Source organism: Pteropus vampyrus, unplaced genomic scaffold (assembly GCF_000151845.1).
Source record: "Pteropus vampyrus isolate Shadow unplaced genomic scaffold, Pvam_2.0 Scaffold15, whole genome shotgun sequence".
NCBI lineage: Eukaryota > Metazoa > Chordata > Mammalia > Chiroptera > Pteropodidae > Pteropus > Pteropus vampyrus.
This window is the reverse complement of record NW_011888796.1, coordinates 2,677,103-2,700,903: the sequence shown is the minus strand read 5'-3', so window position 1 is coordinate 2,700,903 and position 23,801 is coordinate 2,677,103. Positions and strand designations below refer to the sequence as shown.

General features: G+C 31.8%; 1 protein-coding gene across 9 annotated transcripts in view; it reads left to right on the top strand.

Moving 5' to 3' along the window:
• Positions 1–23,801, top strand: part of GPHN (gephyrin) — a 404,083-nt gene that overhangs the window by 94,796 nt on the left and 285,486 nt on the right. The window contains exon 1 of one of the 9 annotated variants that reach the window (XM_023526955.1): positions 20,909–20,995. The exons of the other annotated variants lie outside the window; for them this stretch is intronic. Within the exon in view, the coding sequence (XP_023382723.1) occupies positions 20,925–20,995 (71 nt within the window). The 5' untranslated portion in view covers positions 20,909–20,924. Of the gene's footprint in view, positions 1–20,908; positions 20,996–23,801 lie in introns of those variants that run through there. 9 annotated transcript variants of the gene reach the window in all.

Genomic DNA, 23,801 nt, shown 5'->3' with positions numbered 1-23,801 from the left:
AGAACATGACTTGAGAATGCCATGAAAAAAATTGAGAAACTCAGAGCACCTTGAACCAAGAAAGTTTTGGGAACCTGTTGCATAGCCAAAACTTCACTTCTCATTTTAGTCATTTCCGATGGCATTTTTCTGGAGATTTTGTCTTTGGTAGCCACTCTAGAAGACATTTCTGTTTATAATAATAATCATGTAGAGTACTGTGGAAGCTTGCTTGGTGCCTACTATGTTATAGGCATGATTATTTTTTATTTTTAGCAAGAAAAAATACTAACTTTAACACATGTGTATGGGAACCCCACATACACGAGAGAGTTAGAGACCCCACATTCTCACGAGATTCAGAGATACAAAGGGAGATTGAGGTATATAAGATATTCTGAACTACGGATGAGGTAATGTACCTTGGGGGCTTCCAAAGGTCATTGCAGAATGATAAGAAAAGCAGATGCTTAGTAAATAGTTGTCCTGCACTACAGGCATTATTTTAAATATCATTTAGTACTTAAGCAGTCCTGAGACATAAGTGATATTATTCCCATTTTATAGGCAAGGAACAGAAGGTCAAAGAAATTAATCATTTTGCTCAAGGCTACACAGCTGAATAGGTAGCTAGTATTTAAATGTATTTCCAAAGTTTGCACTATTTCACGATGTAGGACAAATGATTTTCCTATTATGGGAACCCTGTAATGAAGGCTTCTTAAGGTAATACTTAAGGTATTATTTTCAACTTAGAGAAGTTAATTGGGTGGAGGATCTACTATTTTGTAAATTTTAGGATTGGAAAGAAACACTAAAATTTAGATTTTTATGTTAATTTTTAGTCCCCATTGTACATACTGGATTTTTTTATATCATTTGATGGATTATTAGATTTTTTAGTGTATTTAGTAGCCTTATTTTTATAATAGACAATCAGTGAACATTGTTTTAGTGTACACGTAGTTAAGTTTGATCATCTACAATTTAATAGTGCATAGAAGTCAAGCACTACAGAGTTAGCTTTTTACTGTAAATTTTTCATTTTGAATGTGTTCTTGCCTTTGTGCTTCCAGGGCATAAAGTCATTTCTGGAATCCATAAAAGGCCTTTCATTACTCGTTCTCTTTTATGTCTTTCTGTAACTACTACAGTATTTTGAGATTTCTCGACCCCTCTCCATATCTCTTAACCTTTGTTTTTTATTTTCTGTATTTTGACTTTTTGCTGCATTGTCTGTTATTTCTTCAAAACTGTCTTCCAGTATGAATTCTCTTTTCAACTCTGTCTGATCTCTGGCAGTCTCCTTAGTATTTTCCCCCAGTTCTAAAATATTATTATATATTTCATTCATGGATATCTCATTGGTTATTTTCAAATCTATGTAGTTTTTTTACATTTAGTACTTTGTCTAGGCATGTTAAGTATATTAATGTTCCTTATCTAATAATTCTAATACTTCTAGTATTTTCAAGTCAGATTCTATAATTTGTTTCTATATATATTTCTTGTGGTAGTGTGTTTTTAATTTGTTTGGTGACTTTGGAATATGTAGAATTCATTCCTTTATGAGAAATGTGATTCTCCCATGCACATGGAGATTGTACCAGTCTGGAACCACTTTAAATTTTGGGGTGGTATGAATTCAGGCCATAAACCCTCATAAGTGTAGGTTTGCGGTTATTAATTCTCCGGGGACCCTTTTTTTCTTTTTTTTTTTTAAATCTTTTTATTCTTCCCAGATTCAAGACAGATGGGCATGTATCTCTGTCAACTCCCTGTTGGGGTTTTTGTTTATTTGTTTGTTTTTCATATTTTATGGTTTGGAGATTCTTGACTATATTTGGATTTTATATGATAGAACTTCATGTTCAGATTGAACTCCAAATTCCTAACTCTTAAGAATGGGGCCCTTGAATACCTAAACTCTAGGCCATGCATTAGCAGATCACACAAGGGTCCAGCAAATACTGGCCCCAGAATTCTTTACTTTTCTGGATTTCTGCCTTTTTACTTATGGTCTTTCATAAATTTTTTAGTTTCCAACCAGTTTAGTTAAAAAAAAATACATACACGCATATACACATATACATGCAAATGCTCACTCAACATTTTTAGATGTGGTATACTGGATGGAGATTTAACCAAGTATCTTGGTTTGCTGTAGTACAAAAAGACAACCCATCTGAGTTTTCTGGAACACCTTACAGGAATCTGTGCTCACTGGAGTCAAATTCTTCTATGTGGATTTGTTGTTCCTTTACCCGGGGGGAAAAATTAGAACTCGACTGCCCTAGCCAGAGCCAAGTAACTCTCGATTCTCCAAGGAACATTTGAAACAGTGAAATTTGCCTCAAAAATGTAGCTGACTCTTATAAGACTAGAGCAGATTTTGAAAAAGTATACCGAGTTGTTAGTAGTGATACAAGTTGTTAGGTATTCTATATTTATGTTTAAATATTACTCCAAAAGAGTAACAAAACTCAAGTTAGAATTGAAGTGCTCTTAATTCAAAACTCTATTTTATTTAAAATGTTCAACTAAAACATTTTCTTCATACCTCAAAATAGTTATGTAAGAACAGTCTGTTGTCACAGAAGTCATTCTATTATAAAGTTATTCTGTTATAAAGGGTATAGTTTCTATTTAAAATGTTAAGTTACAAATATTTATCCCTTGAAGCCATCTGCTCTGCTAAATACCCATAAGTATTTTAGACTGAAATCTGGAAGATGGAAATACTTGAAAACCTTTGCGTTATTGACTCTTAATTTTTTAGTTTGTTACTTGCTTTGAGTAGAAGTTATGCAAAAAGCTTATTTGCAAACATTATATTGCCCTCATTAAAAAACAGTTTTAAATCCTCTTATTGAAAGGACCTTCCATATCCAGATCAAATTATTTTATTAAAAATATCTAATTCCTAATCCAATTAAATAAACAAATAAAATGTCTTTACTCAATAAATTTATTTTCACAACAAATATATTTACATCTAGAGGTCTGTTAGGTGAATTTATGTTTAAAATCATTGTCTTAATTAACTAAAAAAGTTTCTGTGGGGACATTAAAGGGAAAGTTTGCTCCCTGCTACCCTATTCAAATCATTTCGATATTGTCGTTATAACTCCAGGAACTTAACATGTTCAACTTGCCATTTTATGAATACATGTTTTATTGAGTGTTCATTTCATATTTCCTTTTTGGATGGTATTCCTCTAAACATTTAGAGAGAAGTTAGTTACAATTCTAGTTCCCCACTCCAGCCCCTTAGCCCCCAACCCCCAACTGGCATCTCACACATATACCCATTTCCAGAGGACTGGAAACTGGAAAGAAAGATGCATTAGAGCTGGACAAAACAGAGGTTTAAGAAAAGTTCCTGAGAAGTCATAACCACAAACTGATCTTAGAATGAGTTTGCAATTTAAATTCATATCACCTGGACTATACAAAAATCCTTAAATGTATGAATTTAGTTAAAAATAGTCCATGACTGATAATGATTCTGAGCACATGACAGAAACAAATGCAAATTCTCTGATGAATCTACTTTATCTTAAAATTCAAATAAATACCACAAATTATTTCCCAATGAATATGAAAAGCCACAAGGAAACGAGGCGCCGTGAATGAGAATTAGTAGAAATACTAGACAAGTGTGTGCATTGTGGATTCTATCTCAATGGATAGGATTGAATATGTCCTTGAGTCTATATAACTCTTACTGTAGAAATTTATTGTGGTTTTTTTACTATCGAGTCTCCTATTCCTTATCAGGCTTCATTTATGGAAGCAATGGTGATGATGTCCAGCAACCATGCATGATGTGTGAAAAAATGTATGATAGTTCAAGCCATGCTATACTATTAAACTATGATTATTTTTCCTGCCACCTTTGGGGTTGGTTTTGTTTCCACTTACCTTCTAAGCCTGATTTTCTGGCCTTCATTTGATCTAAGCTTCTATTTCTTAAGTTTATTCCCTCCATTTTTTTTTTCTTAATAAGTCTGGAGTTAAGGGTTAGTGTTATTTTTTGCTTGTTTGTTTGTTTGCAACCAGTTAATCTCACTGATACACCCCACCGCCTTCACATTGGAAGAACCCTGAACATTACTTCAATTGTTCGTTCCTTGTGAACACATACCAGAAGAGCTTGCCCTTCCTGATCTGTGGGCCGTGAATAAGTTCTATGTGGAGAGGGCTTTGTTTTTTTAATCCTTCCAACTCATACTTTTGGTTAATTTTTAATCTTCTATTTTCCCTTCAGAGTCTCACAACAATATATGCTTTACCAATGTTTAATGTAGATATTGTCAGTGGTTTGCATGTGTAGTTTGGTGAGGTATATCTCAAATGAAAGGAAATTTCATGCTGTAAAGGGGTTGACAAGATATGGAAGCAACCTAAGTGCCTATTGATAGATGAATGGATACAGAAGATGTGCCGTTGCTTTTAGTCTGTAGGTATGCAGATTAAGAGATTTATACATTTCATTATATAGTTCTGATTACACTAACTCTTATAAAATATGCAAGAGACTTTAAAAGATTCCTGCAAATATACCAAAATTATAGGTAATACTAATAATACAAACACGAAAATGGCAGAGCTAAGACTTATCCTTTTAGCAGGACCATTTTTTGCAGCCATAACATAAGATTATTTTTTAAGCCTTCAAAATAGAATCTAACCAAAGGTCCTCAAAAAAGTTATAATAACTAATAAAACTGTTATAAATAAGAATTTATAGCCACTTTCTTGAACAATAAACTACTCCACCTTAAGTATATTTTTTATCTTGAAATAGTACCTAGTGATAATATATGAATATAATTTATACATAAATACATATACATAAACTGGGACTGCATGCTAAAAATTTTTACAAATGGAAGCCCAATCGAAAATATTTGAAAAAGATTGATCTAGATCTATGCAGTTCAGTATGGTAGGCAAATGTTGATAGTGAGCAGTTGGAAAGTAGCTAGTCCAGATTGGGATGTAAGTATAAAATACACATCAGATTTTGAAGACTTACATGAAAAAATGAATGTAAAAATCTCATAATTATTTACATTTATTATTTGTTGAAGTGTTAATATTTTGGTTTTATTGAGTTAAAAAATACATTATTAAAATTAATATTAACCATTTTTTAAAAATGCTAGCATGCTATATATGTTCTTCTGCACTTTTTAGATAGTATTCTATATTTTCACTTTTAGAACTGCCATGTTTTTTTACAATAGTTGCATGCCATTCCACATATAAAATATTAAAATAGAATTAATGAGTTTCTTAGTGATGGACATTGAAGTTGTTTTCAGTTCTTTGTTGTTATAGACAAAACTTCATAATATCTACCTATGTGTCTTTGTATGCATATGCAAATAGAGAATAAATTATAAATTAACAAGGACAGAATTAAAGATTCATTTACATTTAAAAGCCATCAACAGATTTCCCCTATCTATACAATTTATAATCTCAATGGCAATGTACTGTTTACCCACATCCTTCTTAGTGCACTCTTAGGAAAGGTGTTTTCTTTGTTGACCTGAGATGTTTCCCTTGTTTTGGTTTGCTTTGCTATTAATAAGAGTGACACTGATAATCATTTTATATATTTAAAGCCATTTTTATTCCCTCTCCTGACCTTTGCCCATTTTTTTCATTGAGTTTATTTTTCCTTATTGATTAACAAGAACTGTTTCAGGATTGGAAATTAATCCTTTACCTAGTATTGTGTTGGCATAGTATTTTTAAGTTTGTCATTTACCTTTTGACTTTCTAAAGATATTTCTTCTATGCAGTATTTTTCTTTTCTATTGAAATATAATTGGCATACAATATTCTATTTTAGGTATATATAATAGCAATTCGATGTTTATATACATTATAAAATGATCATGGTAAGTCTAGTTACTATCTGTCACCATATAAAGTTATTACAATATTATTGACTATATTCCCTATACTGTACATCCCCATGACTTACGTTTTTTATAACTGGAAATTTGTACCCCTTAATTTCTTTTATCTATTTCACCCGCCTCCCTCTCCATTCCCTCCCCACTCTGGTAACCACCTCTTTGTTTCTTGTATCTATGAGTCTGTTTCTGTTTTGTTTGTTGATTTGTTTTGTTTTTTTTTAGATTTCACATAGCAAATACTCTCTAGGTACATCCATGTTGTTTGTTACAAATGGCAAGTTGTTATTCTTTTTTATGGCTGAGCGATATTCTATTGTGTGTGTGTGTGTGTGTATTTATATATACCTCATTTTTATTCATTCATCTCTCAATGGACATCTAGGTTCTTTCCATATCTTGGCTATTTTAAACAATGCCGCAATGAATATAGGGGTGGATATATCCTTTCAAATTATTGTTTTTGTTTTCTTTAGAAACCCAGAAGTGGAATCGCAGGGTCATATGGTAGTTCTATGCTTAATTTTTTGAGGAATCTCCATACTGTTTTTTGTAATGGCTGCATTAGTTTACATTTCCAAGAACAATGCATGAGGATTCCCTTTTCTCCATATCGTTGCCAACACTAGTTATTTATTGTCTTTTTGATAATAGCCATTCTGACAGGTGTAGTGGTTTTAATTTGCATTTCTCTGATAATAAGTGATGTTGAGTATTTCAGATCCCATGCCAGATCTACCCCATCAGAATTCACATGTTAAAGTTTAAGAAATACTGGTCCTGACACACTGGTTTTACCTTCAAGTCTAGATTTCTGCTGAAACTACCACCTAGTGACAGATTTATAAAATTTCTGCAACTAAGAAACCTTTATTTTTTTTTCTTTTTTCTTATCAAAGTAGTAAAATAATTCATATAGAAGAACAGAAAATAAAAGAAGATGCTACACTTCCCCTATCTAGTTTTACACCAGTTCCTTAGAGACAGTCATTTTTAACTATTTCTGATTTTAGTTCTCATATTTATTTTCATAACTAAAAATGACAAATATTGGAGAGGATATGGAGAAAAAGGAACCCTCATACACTGCTGGTTGGACTGCACATTGGTACAGCCACTATGAAAAACAATATGGAGGTTACTCAAAAAACTAAGAATTGATCTACCATATGATCCAGCAATCCCTCTACTGGGTATTTACCCCAAAGACTTGAAAACCCATATCCGAAAAGAAATTTGCACACTGATGTTCATAGCAGTATTATTCACAGTGACCAGGACATGAAGCAACCAAAGTGTCCTACAATAGATGATTAGCTAAAGAAGCTGTGGTACATATATACAATGGAATATTACTCAGCCATAAGAAGAGATGAAATACTGCCATTTGCGACAACATAGGTGGACCTTGAGGTAATCATGCTAAACATAAGCCAGACAGAAAAAGTTGAAAATCACATGATATCACTTATATGTGGGATATAAACCTAAAAGCAACAAATGAATAGGACAAACAAACAGAGACTCATGGACGTGGACAATATACTAGTGGTTACTAGAAGGTAGAGGGGACAAAAAGAGGGGAGGTAGATGAGGTAAAGGGGGTCAAATATGTGGTAACAGAGATAAATCCAACTATGGGAGATGAACACAATGTAAATATATATATGCCTTACTGTTAAAATGTGCAGGTGAAACTTACTAGATTTCATTAACCAATGTCACCATTAAAAATAAGTTTTTTAAAAATAAAAATAACAAAATAAATTAATTAATTTAATTTAAAAAATATGACAGCCCTAGTCCTTTATTTCTAAGTCTGTCAAATTTAGAGTATATTTATGAACTTCCTGCTATAAGAGGTAAGAAATTAACTCACACCATCCTATCTATCCATGCCTCTCTTTTTCATAATTACATTGATTTAGGTCTTTGATGAATTTGTCTTTTTACTTCACATAATATGGATTGATTTCTTTTAACATAAAGTTTAGACATCCTCTCTTCACAGAATGAATCATTCTAATCTTATATAAAATCTATAAAGAATTAAAGGAAAAGATGGTTGGAAAGGAGGGAAGGAGGGAGGAAGATAATAAAGAAAGAAAACAGTCCTAAATTCATTCCTTTATACCAGTAAAACTTTGATACTAAAGCCAAAACCAGACAGGAGAAGTACACAGAGATTAATTACAGGCCAATGTCACTCTTAAAGAGAGATGGAAACATTTAAAATAGTAAAAGCAAGCCAGCAACATATAAAATGCATAGAAAAGATAATACATCTGTTGACTTGGAGTTCCAGAAATACAGTGTGGTGTTAGTCTCTAAAATGGGTAAAAGGAAAAGAATAAAAAGGCCTTCTGGAATGGCACCCCCAAATTATTTCAGCTGGTTAATAAGAGAAATACAAGGTAATACATGCCAGAGTTTACCTCAGGTTCTGACTTTCAGTAGTTTCTCCTACCAATGCATCACAATTATAATTAATATTTATGCAATTATCTGCTAAATGTCTCCCTCCCTTTATTATAAATTATATGAATTCAGCGATTGTCTTATTTTTTTCTTTAACCCTAATCCCAACACATTGTCTGGTACATGATAGTATTTGCTCAAAAGTATTCATTAAAAATATTCATGAATTTAATATTTAACTTCAAATTAATTTAAAAAGTACTTTGGAGAGCTTGTAGATTTAGTATGCATGTAAAACGAATGTTCATTGCATATATAGCAATATTTTAACAGCTAACAGTTACTTAGTGCTTATTTAAAGTTTATACAAAACCTTAACACTTTTTTATTCGTCATCACAGTAATCCTGTGAGGTAGATGATAGTATTCTGTTTAATAAGCAAGCATTGTGGAGTTTAGATTATATTATTTGCTGCAAGGATTATAAATGACAGATCCTGGACTTAGGTCATTTGTTTTTACTATCTCTTGGATTCTTATATTAACTTTTATCACATACCCAGTTCTTCATTGACTAAGGAACGGTTTCAAAATTAAGGTATGTATAATTATCATTAAGATATACAAATAAATAAATGAGTACTTTTGATTATTTTTCATGTAGTCATTTTTTATAATGAGCATTAAATTTTATAAATTTAGATTGTGTTCATTAAATTTGAATCACATAAAAGAAAACAGCCGTATTTCTATATTAATTTTACAAAGCAGAAATAGAAATCCATGGCAGTTAATTAAGAAATAGCACATAGTGGTCTTTGAATTACCTAAATTATTTTCTTGCTTGTCCTACAAGTACTAGTGTTCAACTCATTAAATTTTCTATTATTTCTTCAAAAACAATGGAATCAACAATAATACAAGGAGTGAAAGGAGATGAAAAACTAGTAGAGCAAGGTATCTTAGCTTAGAATGGATGTGGGTGAGATGGGCTTGGGGAATCTAGGAAAAGCCATGGCAATATGAAAACATAAAACAGTGATATATTTTATTTGAACTGATAGAATCTCTAAAATCTAGAAATATTTATTATGTAAGTTCATCTTTTTTGAAAGAATAATGTACATCTTTTCTTAATGACTAATAAAGCATGCAGAAGAATGAATACTTGTATAAAAAAGGGATGTCTATTTCTATATCTACATATGCAATGGCATTTATATGCATAGAGAAACATATAGGAAACTGGTATGTTATGGTAGGGGGGAAAATGTTTCACTGTGCTTTCCTAACTTTGAAAGTTTTTTACCATGTGAATGTATTATTTATTCCAAAAAGTGACTGAAATGAAAAATAATGATTTGTTAAAAACAAGTTAATTTTTCTACATGGTGGAAGAAAACTCTAATCAGATTGGTTTTGTAATTTTTATGATTTTTCATTTGAATTTGCTCTAACAGTTTTATTTTTTTATTGGTTCTTAGAAATTTGATATTGTCCATGATATATTTTAGACGTGTTGTCCACTTGATAATAATAGAAAATTATAAAGTAAGTTATGGAATATCTTTTAGCTTTATTAAGGTATAACTGATATACAGAAAATTATATACATTTCATGTATACATCTTGATGAGTTTGGGTTTTTGCTTGCATACATACATACATACATACATACATACATACATACATACATACATACATGATACCATCACCATAATCTAGGTACTAAATATGTCCATCATCTTCAAAAATTTCCTTGCATTCTTTTGTGGTGTTGTTCTTTGGTAAGGAACACTTAACATGAAATCCATCGTCTTAACATAATTTAAAATGCACAATACTATATTGTTAACTGTAGGTATTATACTGTATAGTAGATCTCTAGAACTTATTTATCTTGCATAATAGAAACTTTATACCCATTGAAAAACATTTGCCCCTCTCCCAGCCTCTGGCAGCCACCATTCTAGTCTCTGCTTCTTTGTCATTAACTGTTTTATATACCTTATATAAGTGGAATCATGTAGTATTTGCCTTATTGCGACTGTCTTATTTCACTTAACGTAAGGTCTGGTTCATCCATGTTGTTGCAAATAGCAGGAATTCCGTCACTTTTAAGGATGAATAATATTTCATTGTGTGTATGTAGCACATTATCTTTATCAATTAATCTGTCAATGGACATTTGGGTTATTTCCAAATCTTGGCCATTGCAGATAATGTTACAATGAATATGGTGCAGATATCTCTTAAAGATCCTGATTTCAAGTCTTTGAAGATGTACACCCAGAAGCAGGATTGCTGATAATATTGTAGTTTATTTTTAATATTTTAAGGAACCTCCATACTATTTTCCACAGTGGCCACACCATTGTACATTTCCCTCAACACTATAATGGTTCCCTCTTCTCCACATTCTAGCTAACAGTAGCTATCTCTTGTTTTCTGACAATGGCCCTCCTAACTGCTGTGCAGTGATACTTCATTGTGGTTTTGATCTACATTTCTCTGATGATTAGTGATGTTGAACATCATTAATAAAGATGAATGCTGTTTCATATTCCTGGTGGCCACTCGTATGTCACCTTTGGGGAAAGTCTATTCATGTCCTTTACCTATTTTTTAATTGGATTATTATTATCATTATTATTATTTTGTTAATGAATTACAGGAGATTCTTAAATATTTTGAATATTAACTTCTTATCTGGTAGATGCTTTGCAGATATTTTCACTCTTTCTCTAGGCTGCCTTTTCACTCTGATTTTTTTCTTTGCTATGCAGAATCTTTTTTGTTTGATGTAGTCCCACTTCTTTATTTTAGTTTTGTTGCCTGTACTTTTGGTGTCAAATCCAAGAAATTATTGCCAAGACCAGTGTCAACCCCTATGTTTTCTTCTAGGAGATTTACAGTTTCAGGTCTTAACTTTTAAGTATTTAACTATTTTGATTTAGGTTTCTTGTTTTATATATACTGAAAGGCAGGGATCTAATTTCATTCTTTTGCATGTAGATATCCAGTTTTCTCTACATTCTTTGTTGAAGAGACTATCCTTTCTCATTTTGTATTCTTGTTGAAGATCAGTTGACTACATACATTGATTTATTCTTGGAGTCTCTATTCAGGTCAGTTGATCTACGTCTGTTTTTATCCCAGCACCATACTGCTTTAATTACTGTAGCTTTGTAATATATTTTCAAGTTAGGAAGTGCAATGCCTACAGCTTTGTTCTTCTTTCCTGAGATTGCTTTGATTCTTTGAGATCTTTTGTGGTTCCATATGAATTTTAGTATTGTTTTCTTCTGTTTCTGTTAAATATGCCATTGGTGTTTTAATAGAGATTGTTTTGAATCTGTAGATTGCTTTGGATAGTATGGACATTTTAACAATATTAAGTCTCCCAATACATGAATACATGCTGTCTTTCCATTTACTATGTATAATATGTATATATACACATACATATATGTGTTATATATATTTTTTATATTTTGCTTTTCCATCAAGATTATAAACTTCTTGGCACCAAAAACCATCACTTCATATGCCACCAATTACCCTGAATATTACTGGGTATTACTATATAATATTACTATAACATGAGTTTTCATTGCTTGCTCTTTTTAATCTTTGTGTTTTGCTCATTGTATAGCTCTCAATTAAACACCTGTTACTTATTTCTTTTTTGTAGTTTCACTTGCTAGGCAATTAAATATCTATAAAACCTTTAGTTTCACTTGCTAGGCAATTAAATATCTATAAAACCATGTGTAAAAGAAAATTACTTAAAGCCAAACTCTCAGAAATGTATTATATTTTAGTATCTTGAACTAGAAATTTAAAACAATTCTTTAAAATTTGACCTAAGAGCAGATAAATTGTGATTTTTTATTTTTTTATTTATTATAAGGAAATAAGAGAAAACGTGGATTTTTATATTACAGGAATGCTGTCAGTTAACAATAGGCTCCTTTTCCTTTCCAATAAGAATAGCTGGATATGATGGAGGTGATGCAGGTTTATTTTTGCAGTTGTAACAGATGGTTACCATTATTCTTTTTAAAACAGTAAAAGAGACTAGACATGAGAAAGTAATATTATTGAATAATTTCTTCACAGGTTTTTGTTTCATTGATGACAACTAGTAAAAGGATGAGATTTTTTTATTAATGAGAAGAAAATCCATTGCTATTATAAAAGTATATCTGTTATCTTACATAATTTAAGTGTTCGGGGTCAGTTACTTAAACACTATGCTTTTTAAAATAGTGTTTTCAAAAGAATATTAATAACTGTCAGAAATTTGTCATGGTTTTAACTATAGAAATTTATTTATTTTTCTACATTAAATTTTCTTTTTCATTTGTGTAATTTCCCCTTTTATTGCCTCTACTCTTATTTTACCACTTTAGAGAAGAGTAGCTAGGTGTTAGTTTTTCTCACTTTTGATTAGATGAGCCAGGATTCAGTCAGAAAAATAGGAATCATTTTAGCTTTTTCAAGCAGGGAGAGATTTATTGCAGGAAATTAACAGCTTACAAAATTTCTCAAAAAGCTAAAGGAATGGAGATTGGGTATGACCTGTGCTAGACCTTAGTTTTATTGCTAATATTTAGTGAGTCAGAAAGTTGAAGCAACTTCACGAATTGTAAAGGGATGATCATGACTGCCTCCAATTCCAAATGGGTAATTTGTAGGAAAACACCCATAAGGAAAATGGTGTTGAGTTAGCCGCAGAATATTTAGCACCATAGTAAAATATAGATGGAAGATACGATTAATTCTACAGAGGATATCATTTAAGGATATCATTATTTTTAATTCATCATGTTCTATGTCTATTTCTCACCATTTTCTTACTGAGCCTATAAGTACTGACTTTGTTAAAAGTCACCAACTTCTTGCTACCTCATGTCACTGAATCCCAAGCATATTGTATAATTTTCTTTTAAGTATGAAGTATTGAAGATAAACCAGATATGCCACATTTAGAAGAATGGAATTATTGAATGTACTTGAAAAGGAAAACTTTTTTTCTAGGTAATATATTGAAACTATTAGTAAAAGTAAAAATAAAGGAGAATATCATCAGGTTCTTATACTGCTTTTAAAATAACCATCCTTTTGGTCAGCATTTAGTTTCCCACTGGACTATGGAAAGAAAAAGACATAATTTCATAGATAGTTTAGAAAAACTCATGTACTCATAACTTCAAAGAGTCACTAATTTGAAAGGCAAAGTAACTTTCCTGTGTCGATTACAGTATGAGTCAGTGACACAAACCTTTTCATGGAAATCTTAGAATTCCCCTTATTAGGTATTTACTGTCTTTGTCATTTAACCACAGGTATGAGTCTCTGTAGGAAAAAAAGATTTATCTCACTCCATCGTTGCATCCGTGATGATTCTAAGTATTCAAGTATTATAATTATAAATGCTTGAACAGTGTTTATGTGCATCAGTAGTGACAATGATAATGAGTGAAGAGAACAAGAAATAGTCTGCAACTTCTTTAAGTCAGATTGTGAATATAAACAAACATTTAGAAAAGTCATTAGAACTCCAAGGTGAATTTGTCCACAAAAGACAAGAAAATGAGGTTATTTAAGAATTTTAAAACTTAACAAATTTTCACTTTTAATTATCTAGAGATCAGGTAGTTTATTGTTTTTCTGGGAAGTTAATATCCATTTATTTACCCATGGAAAAAATCTCAGCTAAACAAAGCACTTTTTCCTCCAAAATCACAAATATGTCTTCAGTCTATAGAAGCCAAAACTGATTTAAAGGGAGTTTCAAACTTTTATTTCCACTCTGAAGTGGGTTTTTTTTTTTTATTTTGGTATAACAAAGGTTATGAAAAGCATTAATACCTGTTGAAATGGGAACAAATAAGAATAGTAACAAACACACTATCTTTCCTACCCATACTTATTTGTTTTGAATATTATGTTAGCCTCAGTAAAAAAACATTTTTCTTGATTTTTTATGTCAAATATGTATTTCTTCTAAATTTTACGTCTACAATAAGAAAGATTTTTGATGGAAATGCTGCTATGGATGAAAGTGGAGAAATTTGTGCTTGCCAGCCTCAAAAAGTTGGTTTAGGAGACCCAAATTAAATGATGTATTCGAAAATTATTTCTTAACCTATAACTGTCACACAAATGTTATTAGTATTTATATTAATCCCTCCTGAATAATTATATTTAAAATCGACAAGATTATTTTGTTTCTATTTACTTCAGGTCCAAAATCAGGAGTGACAAACTCAGATGCCTATTGGAGTGTATCAGAGTGGCTCTATGCAATAGATCTTCCTATGAAGATGGGAATATTCTATCTGTACTGTCTAATACTGTAGCCACTAATTACATGTACCTATTGAGCACTTAAAATGTAACTGAGGAACCAAAATATTTTAATAAATTTAAATAACCACTTGTAGCTAATGGCTACCCTATTTTGACAGCACAAATTTAGAATAACACTAAATTCTATACAAATAAACCCAAAATTTCAATGATTTAACACAAGTTTTATTTCTTTTTCATGTAACAGTCTATTGTGAATATTTCCGATGTCTTGGGGCAGATCTTATGTCTTTATCTGTGGCTTTCTCATCCCTTAAGACCTTGGAGACTTTTGCTTTCAAATGGCAAATGGAGAGAAAAGTCCACTTTAAAACCCCAGCCAGAAATTCAGAAAGATTACTCTGCTGACATTCAGTTAGTGAGAACTAGTCCTGTGGCCCTATCTAGATCCAAGGAACTGAAAAATGTAATCCCTGGTTAAGTGCAGCCACTGTCCAGCAATAAATTCATCACTGTGGTATGAGGATCACAATTTTTTGATAATTCTACAATAAGAGACCAGGCAAGTATACAAAAGTGAAATGGGCCAGATGTCAATGCATATGCATTTACTGTATTGGGGAGTGGAAGGAGGTGTGGCAGAACTGTGGCATGCTCTAAACGTAGAGAAGTTACTATTCATTATCAAATAGTGTTGTCCTATTTTACGGTGGGAATGATGTTCCCAGATCTTTTAGTTTTAACAGTTTGGGGGTTTTGTTTTTTTAAACGAATATCTGAAACTCTTGTTTCCCTGTGAAATATCCCTAGTTTTAAAAGATTATGGATAAAACTACTATAAACATTCATGTACAAGTTTTTCTGTTAACTAGCGTTATGTTTAATTTTTAAAAAATTGCCAAATTTTTTTCCTAAATTGATGTACCGTTTTTCGTTCCCACCACCAATATATGAGCTCCACATCCAACACTTGGTATTGTCAGTATATTTCATTTTGGTCATTCTGACAGGTATGCAATGGTATCTCATAATGGTTTTAATTTCACTTCCTTATTGGCTAATGATGTTGAACAGTTCATGTTCTTACTTGCCATCTGTATATAATCTTTGGTCAAGTGTTTATTCAAACCTTTTGTTCATTTTTAATTGGGTTGTTTGCTTTCTTAGTGTTGTTTTGAGAGATTTATATATTCTTCATAAGGATATATACAAGCCTTTTGTTGAATACGTGGTTTGTCAATTTTTTTTCACCCAATTTGTAGTTTGTCTTTCTATTTTCTTAACAGTGTCTCCTTCAGAGTGAAAGTTCTCAATTTTGATGAACTCTTTGCCTAACTCTAGGTCACAAAGATTTTTTAATGTATTTTCTTACAGAATTTTACAATTTTATATTTAGTTCTAAGATCAGTATAAGTTAATTTTGTGTAAGGTGTGAAGTTTAGATCAAAGTACATTTGTTTGCATATAGATGCTCACTGCTCTAACACCATTTGTAGTAAAGTAAAAAGGGAATTTTGTAGGCCATCAGCAGGAAATAAGCGAAGGAAAAGATATTTTTTACTACTATATTCTCACTATGGGATTTCCTAGAAAGCTTTATCATTCCCATTGTGTAGTAAGTTCATTTGCTGTAATGTGTTAATACTCTTTGAAAATTGCCTAATTTTAATCAAGAGCATATTTGTTTACTAATACTTACCACAGTGAATTGTAACTACACTATTTCTTTCTCACATCATTAAATTAAGATTATAAGCCTGTAACCAAATGACTAGAGTTTATTTTCTAGCAAACATGGGAATAAGTCCTATCAAAATAGAATTTAGAAGTAAATGGTTTAATGCTTTAAATGTGTAAGCTATATGGTTATTTTGGACATTAGGCACACAATTCTTTTAACACAAATTTGCTTTAAAATCTCCCTAAGATCATTCAAAAATAAATAAACCAACAAATATTTATTAAGCACTTGTTTTCTAGGAATTGTATTAGGTTCCGTGGAAGACATTAAGAGATAATTAATGGTTTTATGTCCTCAGAAATTGTATACTCAGGTCGATATATAATAAAATCTAGAGCTACAAACTCAAAAACCATCTTGTTTCTGCTCATGATGCCTTTTTAGAAGTGGATTTGCCAGCCTTTTAAATCTCTTTTTTGTTTCTGGCCTTTAAAAATAACTTTTAAACCTCATCCTGTATCAATTTTTATCATATTTTCAAAGAACCTCTGATTTCCTTTAGTTTTTTTCAAATTTGTTAGCATAATATTACATATAGAATTATTAAATAACTTCATATTTTCTTTTTTATTATCTCATTTTCTCATTTTACTAAATGATGTTAAAAAAATTTTTGATTTTTGATTATATTACCAAACATCATAATTTAGATAACTAATCACGTTTTTTAGACATGTAGGTTGTTTTCAACTATGTAGGAAATAATCTAAATTCATATAATAGTTAGAAATAAAACTCAGCAGACACCTTCTAAGTCAATGCTCTTCTTTCTTTACTATAATATTTCTATGTCATGTTTTGTATAAATATATAAGGAAATACATATAATTGAAGGTTATTTATGCATTCAGAAATTCATATAATGGCCTAACAAAATACAGAAAATAAAATATAGCTAAGCAAAATAAAATTTTATACAAAAACCTGGAGTTAGGATTTTTGTATCTAATCATTTTAAATTTTAAAAAATTAGATATTTTTATTCATTTTAAGATATCTAAATAAGCCATATTTATTGTAATTATAAGATGATCAGATACTGTTCTACCTTTTTCTTCCTTTAAACAGCAGTAATAATGTTTCTGTTGTGTTTAGACTTTATAAGTGTTCTCAGAAGAATCATCTAAACCTTTAGAGAATTCTTGTAAGAGTTTATTTAAGCCAAATTGATGACACATGCTGGGGAGCAAGATCTTAAATGTTCCTGAGAATAATAGTTTCTTTTATACTTTTGGAATTATGGAGGGAACATAAGAAGATGGGAGAAAGCAACATGCGGATTTGGACTACAGAATTGTTAAAATTATGTGCTCTCTTGAGGGTGGTCTGCTTTAGAAGGAGGGGTCTGAAAAGAGGCATTTTAAGGTATGTAAACTTAGATGCACAGTAACAATGGACAGAGCTTGCTTAAAGCAAAGATAAACTTTTTACTAAATAAATTATGTGCCTGGGTGTGACTACCCACTATGACCTGTAGATAGGCATTAATGTTTTACTACCGCACCCTTTTTTTATCCGTGTAAGGTCTATTCATATATGTTGTTTAATTCGCTTCTGGCAACAGAGGTATGAATGAAGTAGACAGGTTGGTCATGATTTTGCTTATTTTATAATAAAAACTGGCTCAGGCAGATTAAGCAATTTACTAAAGTCTTGTAACTCACTATTAATGATCAAGTTAGGGTTTTTTGATTCTCTGCTGGGTATTTTGTAGACAAATATTTGAAATATCCATTCCAAACTTTTTTAAACTATTAAATACAGAACATTTACTCTTTATTTTTTTTTAAAGTCCTAACCGTTCTTCCTTAATGTTCCTTGCTTTTCTCTATTCTTTCTTCTAAATCAAACCCCATTATCGCATACATGTATTATTACAGTTATACTTTTTTTGATGTTTTTGTCAATACTCTCTTCCTCACGCTCCAATCCTGCTTCCATACTAATCTTCCTGTGATGGTTAATTTTATGTGTCAACTTGATTGGCCTAAGGGTTGCCCAGATAGCTGGTAAAACTTATTTCTGGGCATGTCTATGAGGATGTTTCTGGAAGACTTTAGCATTTGATTCAATAGACTAAAGAGTCTCTCCTCACCAATGTGAGAAGGGGTTACTGGGTGCTTAAATAGAACAAAAAGGTCAAGGAAGGGCAAATTCTCTCTCTCTTCTTCAGCTGAGACATCCATCTTCTCCTGCCCTTGGACATTGGAATCTTGGGAGTTTGGACTTTAATACCCGTGACTCCCTGGTTCTCAGGCCTTCGGACTCAGACTGAGTTATACTGTGGTAGCAGAGGCCGAGCTAACTGTTTCCTGTAACGGTTCAAGGTTGTTCACATACTTCCCATAATAGGTAAGGGGCTTTTCAGTGTCACAGCTGATGTGGCACAGACCACTGGCTCTGGTTGGTCACTCCCCTTACAGCCTGCCAAGCAATCAAAATAAACTTTTTTTATATAGAAAGAACATGAGGAAGTGTAAGATGTGTATAAAAGGGAAAGCCCCGCAGCGAGATCGGGGCTCAGCCTTTGGATGTGAATCTGCTGAGCCGGTGCCGGCACCAATAAACGCTACTTCCTGTTTATTGCCTCGGTGTCCCGTCTCTCTCCAAGTATCTTGCAACAATTCCATCTGCTTTCCTAGTTTTCCAGCTTGTAGATGGCTGATTGTTGGACTTCTTGACCTCCATAACCTGTTAGCCAATTCTTATAATAAACCTCATATATATGTATACCTACATGTATATTTCTATTTATCTCCATTTCCTATTCTGTTTCTTGGGAGAATCATGACTAATACACTTCTTTAATCTGCTTTCATATATAATTTCCTCATCAAAGTAGTGTCACTTGCTCCTCATTGACTTCATAATAACAACTGTTTCTCATCCTAACATTTAAGACCTCCTTGGTGCCACCCCACTCCGTCTTCCTAACTCTATAGATTACTTCATTTGAATATCCAGCTTTTGCTCTAGATAATCTGTGTAGCGCCTTACTACATTAACTCATACTGTGCTTCTCACAGGAAATACTTTTCCTCTTTATCTCTATCTGAATCTAATCTATTTTAGGCCCTAAATAAATTTAAATTTCTCTTTCAGATCTTGAGTAGCCATTCTAGTCCACCTTGATTTCTGTATTTTGTATTATAGTATTTGATAGTTCTCATTGTTTCATTTATTTTAAGTTTAATTATATGTTGTTATATATAATGATATCACATATTATATTTAATAATATAATATTAAATGATATCACATATTCGTAACTATATTGTCAGTTTTTGACAGAGGGATGATGACTTAAACTTCTTTGTATTCTAAACTTTTTTACTTTGTATTCTCTTCAGGACGTAACACAGTGCATTGCATACTATAGGTGTTCATTAAATATATTTGAATTAAATGGACAAAAGTACATATTATTACCACAAGTATGTTGGAAACAGGTTGGGGCAGAACTAACAGACTTTAATCTGTATCAGAATCCATGATAAATACATTTCATGTACTTCTAAAAAAATTCTTTCTCATTTTCTATTTGGCTCCTGTATTCCTCGTATGTAGGGTTTCTCAGTCTCAGTATTATTGACATTTTGGGCCAGATAATTGTTGTGGAAGGCGTTCCTGTGCATTGTAGGATGTTAAACAGCATCTCTGGCTTCTTCTGATTAAATGCCTGAGTAGCACCATCTAAGCTGTAACTATTAAAAATGTGTTCAAACAGTGCCAAATGTCCCTTGGGAGCAAAATTGCTGGCAGTTGCGAGTCACTCTGGTGGTTTAAGCAGATTTTTTTTCAATAGAGCATAAGTATATAGATAAGGCAGTTAAAATTAAAATCTTATTGAGAGTGCCTTTCATTCTCTTTTAGTGTTTTATTGAATTTCTATGCTATTAAAAATTCACATTTCTGGAGTATAAAGAATGCTATAGGGATATGCTCCTTCAGTGCTATTCAAATTTATAACTTTAGTAGCTGATAATATCTAAGGTAAATTGTCAGATTGTTGAATTAGCTTTGGCAGGAAGCCTGGATAAACCACTTAGTAGGGAACAGGGAAAACATGGGAATAGAGAGAAAGGATGAACAAGGTACATCCTTAATCGTTTGTCTTTCTCAATATAAAACATCTCCATAATATTTATTAAACAGTTATATATAATGTACCTTATATATGCATAGAAGAATACTAATCACTGAGTGTAAGCTCTTTTTTAAAAAAAATAAGAACTGTTTCTATTTCCTAAGTAATTTATAATGCATGTGAAAATAATTCACACACACACCAAAACAATAACCAAAAGAAGGCAGTATATGGGGTAACATAACAAATGAATTGGGATAATCAAGGCGTGTTAAAAGTCTGTAGAAAAATGAGATCACGTGTATTGGAATGATCATTTTCCAAGCAGTTTTCATTGCGAGCATCTTGTGTTTACTATGCTCTTTCTCTAAAAAAAAAAAAAAAAAATCACAGTATCTTTGTATCCTTACTTCTCATTCAAATTTTTACCAGAATTTGAGCTCATTTCATGGACCTGAAGTTTGGATGTTCTCCAGCCACACATTCCTCTACCTGCAAGTTTCCAATCAATAATAAGGGGTAATGCAAATGTTACGAGTTCTACTAACCTCTCTGCAATCAACTTGGAAGTGAAAATATTTTACGGCTGAAAAGACCTGATTAGCAAACCTTCTCTTCCCATTAGTCCTATTGTTTATTCTATAGTGTTAGAGTTTGAGAAGGAAGAATAGATATGTTAGAGGTGAGGAGAACAGAAAGGTTTGAAAGATAATTGCTGGTTAATGATAAAAATAAAAACAGTGAAAAGGTCAGCTACAGCTCAGCTTAGCTGAATCTTCTACTCTCAATCCTAACAAACATTAGAACAATCAGATTTTTTCACCTCCTTAGTTTATATTGTTTTCCTTTAACTCAGTTCTTATTTTTCATTGAAGTAATGCATTCACATGTTCTAAAAAGTCAAATGATGCTAAAATAGCTCATGGCAACAATAAAATCCAGCTGTCTGTTTTTCCGGCTGCTTCTAGAAGCAACCATTTTCTTTTAGTTCTTCTTCTGATATTTACATATTTATCTCATACTGTGTTCTTTGCTGTATCGATTTTAGACATTGTGTTTACTTCTGTATTAGTTTTCTATGGCTACCATAACTAACTTAATAGCTTAAACAAAAAAGTTGTTATCTGTAATTCTTTAGTTCAGAAATCTCATACAGGATCTTAGGCCAAGATAAAGATTTGGGCAGGGCTGCATTCCTTTTTGGAGGCTCAAGGAGGAGAATCTATTTCCTTGTTTTTTTCCAGCTTCTAGTCACTACCATCTTTCCAGGGTTCATGCCCCCGCCTCTCAACTTCCCTCACCTCCCCAGACCCTCCACACACATTCTTCACCTTTAAAACAAGCAACATCTGGCAGGCCTAGTTTTCACACTGCCTTTGCTCTGATTCTTTCACTTGCAAAGATCATTGTAAGAACATGGGGAACACCAAGATAACCCAGAATAAACTCCCTATTGTAAGGTCAGCTGATCAGCAGCCTTAATTCCATCTGCAACTTTAATTCCACTCCACCATATAACCTAGCATATTCACAAGTTTTATGTATATCAAATCATAATTTCAGAAGAAAAGTAAAGAGTTATTTTAAATATTTTGGGATGTTCATCCCTGGAATGAATATGAGACAAGAGACTTGAATCTATAATTTCCTTAGTTGGTCCTAGGTCACTAAGTTCCTCTTATAATGTGAGCCCTTGGCCAAACTGAATTAAGATTCTAGTATTTAAAAATACATGTTGTTGGTGCAACACAACCTCTAAACTTTAGCTACTTCATCCTTCGCTCAGTTAAAAATATAATACTCTGTTCTGATTCTGAAATAAAAACTGTGTGTTGGAATTATACATTATAAGATGGATATGTTTTGGAAATGGATAGTAATGATGGTGTCACATCATTGTGAATGCAATGTCATTGTATAATTAGTTGTACACTTAAAAATGGTTAAAATGCAAAATTGTTAAATACATATACCACAATAAAATCAAAAGAGAAACAAAAACCAGTTGACCATAAATGTGACATTTATTCCTGGACTTTCAGTTGCACTCTGTTGCTTTATGTCTATCTTTATGCTATATTGTCTTGTTTACTGTAGCTTTGTGCTAACTTGAAATCAGGAAGCAGGAATCCTCCAACTTTCTTCTTTTCAAGATTGACTATTCTGTGTGCCTTGAATTTCCATCTGAATTCTGGAAACTGCTTATCAATTTTTGGATCTGAGTTTTTAAGCCCAGCTCTGCTGCTCTTAGTTGTGGGACCTTTGAAAAACTACTGATCTCATTTTTTCATAATCTTTATTATAGGTTATGAGAGTTAAGTGAGGAAAACAAAGCCTGACATAATGGTTGGCTTATAGTAAATACTCAATATACTGCTAGGAGTAGTATTGCTATTCCTAGTTACTACCACTGTCAGTCACTGCCAATATACTACCATTTTTATATATTAACCAGACTAAAATAGAACTCTGCCTCAAGTGTATTCTACAGTGAGGACACTGTGTTGTAATGGAAAGAATATGAAATTTGGAATGAATCTACCTAAGTACAGTAACTGTGGAATACTGATAGTATGTTATATTTGTGGCTATTTTACATCTAGCTGTTTTTCACAATTTTCACATGAAAATAGAAATGTTATTTTCAGAAATAAGTTCAAAGGTCAAAATTAATATTTAGGTGTTACAATTAATTTGTTTGTAGTCATGGAATAGAAAAAAAGGTGGATTGAAGTAAGTTTATTCTTGAACTTTTTAAAAAACTAACTTGCTTATGACTCAGTTGTTTTCTTTAATTACTGCTAGTGTTTCTTATTATTGGATATTTTTTCTAATGTTTCAGCTTTAATCTCATTTCTATGTTTAGTATAATACCAAGTTCCCTGTGTGTTTAGCCACTTGATTATATGATTATCCTACTATTTTATCAGTATATTATTTATATGCATAATGTTTGTGTGTCAAATTTCCATTTTAATCCAAGTAAGAATATGTTGTCATATATTTTACCTGCCTTTTTAATAGTCAAAACCATTATCACTGGTTTGAAGTTGATATAGGAACACTGATCTGGAAACCTACCTTCTCTAGGTTTGAGATTCCAGGAAAGGCAATATTTGAGATAGTGTTAGTCAACATTAATCAAAAGATATTAGTTGTTTGTTGAAGTAGAATTGAAGTTTATCATAGCCACTTCATTTTTATTTTTCTTCAAGAAGTCAGCTGTTATCACCATGGCATCTTTGAATCATTATTGTCCTAACAAATTGAAACGATTTCTGTAATCTATGTAATAAGGTGTTATAGACTGCTTATATTATAACCA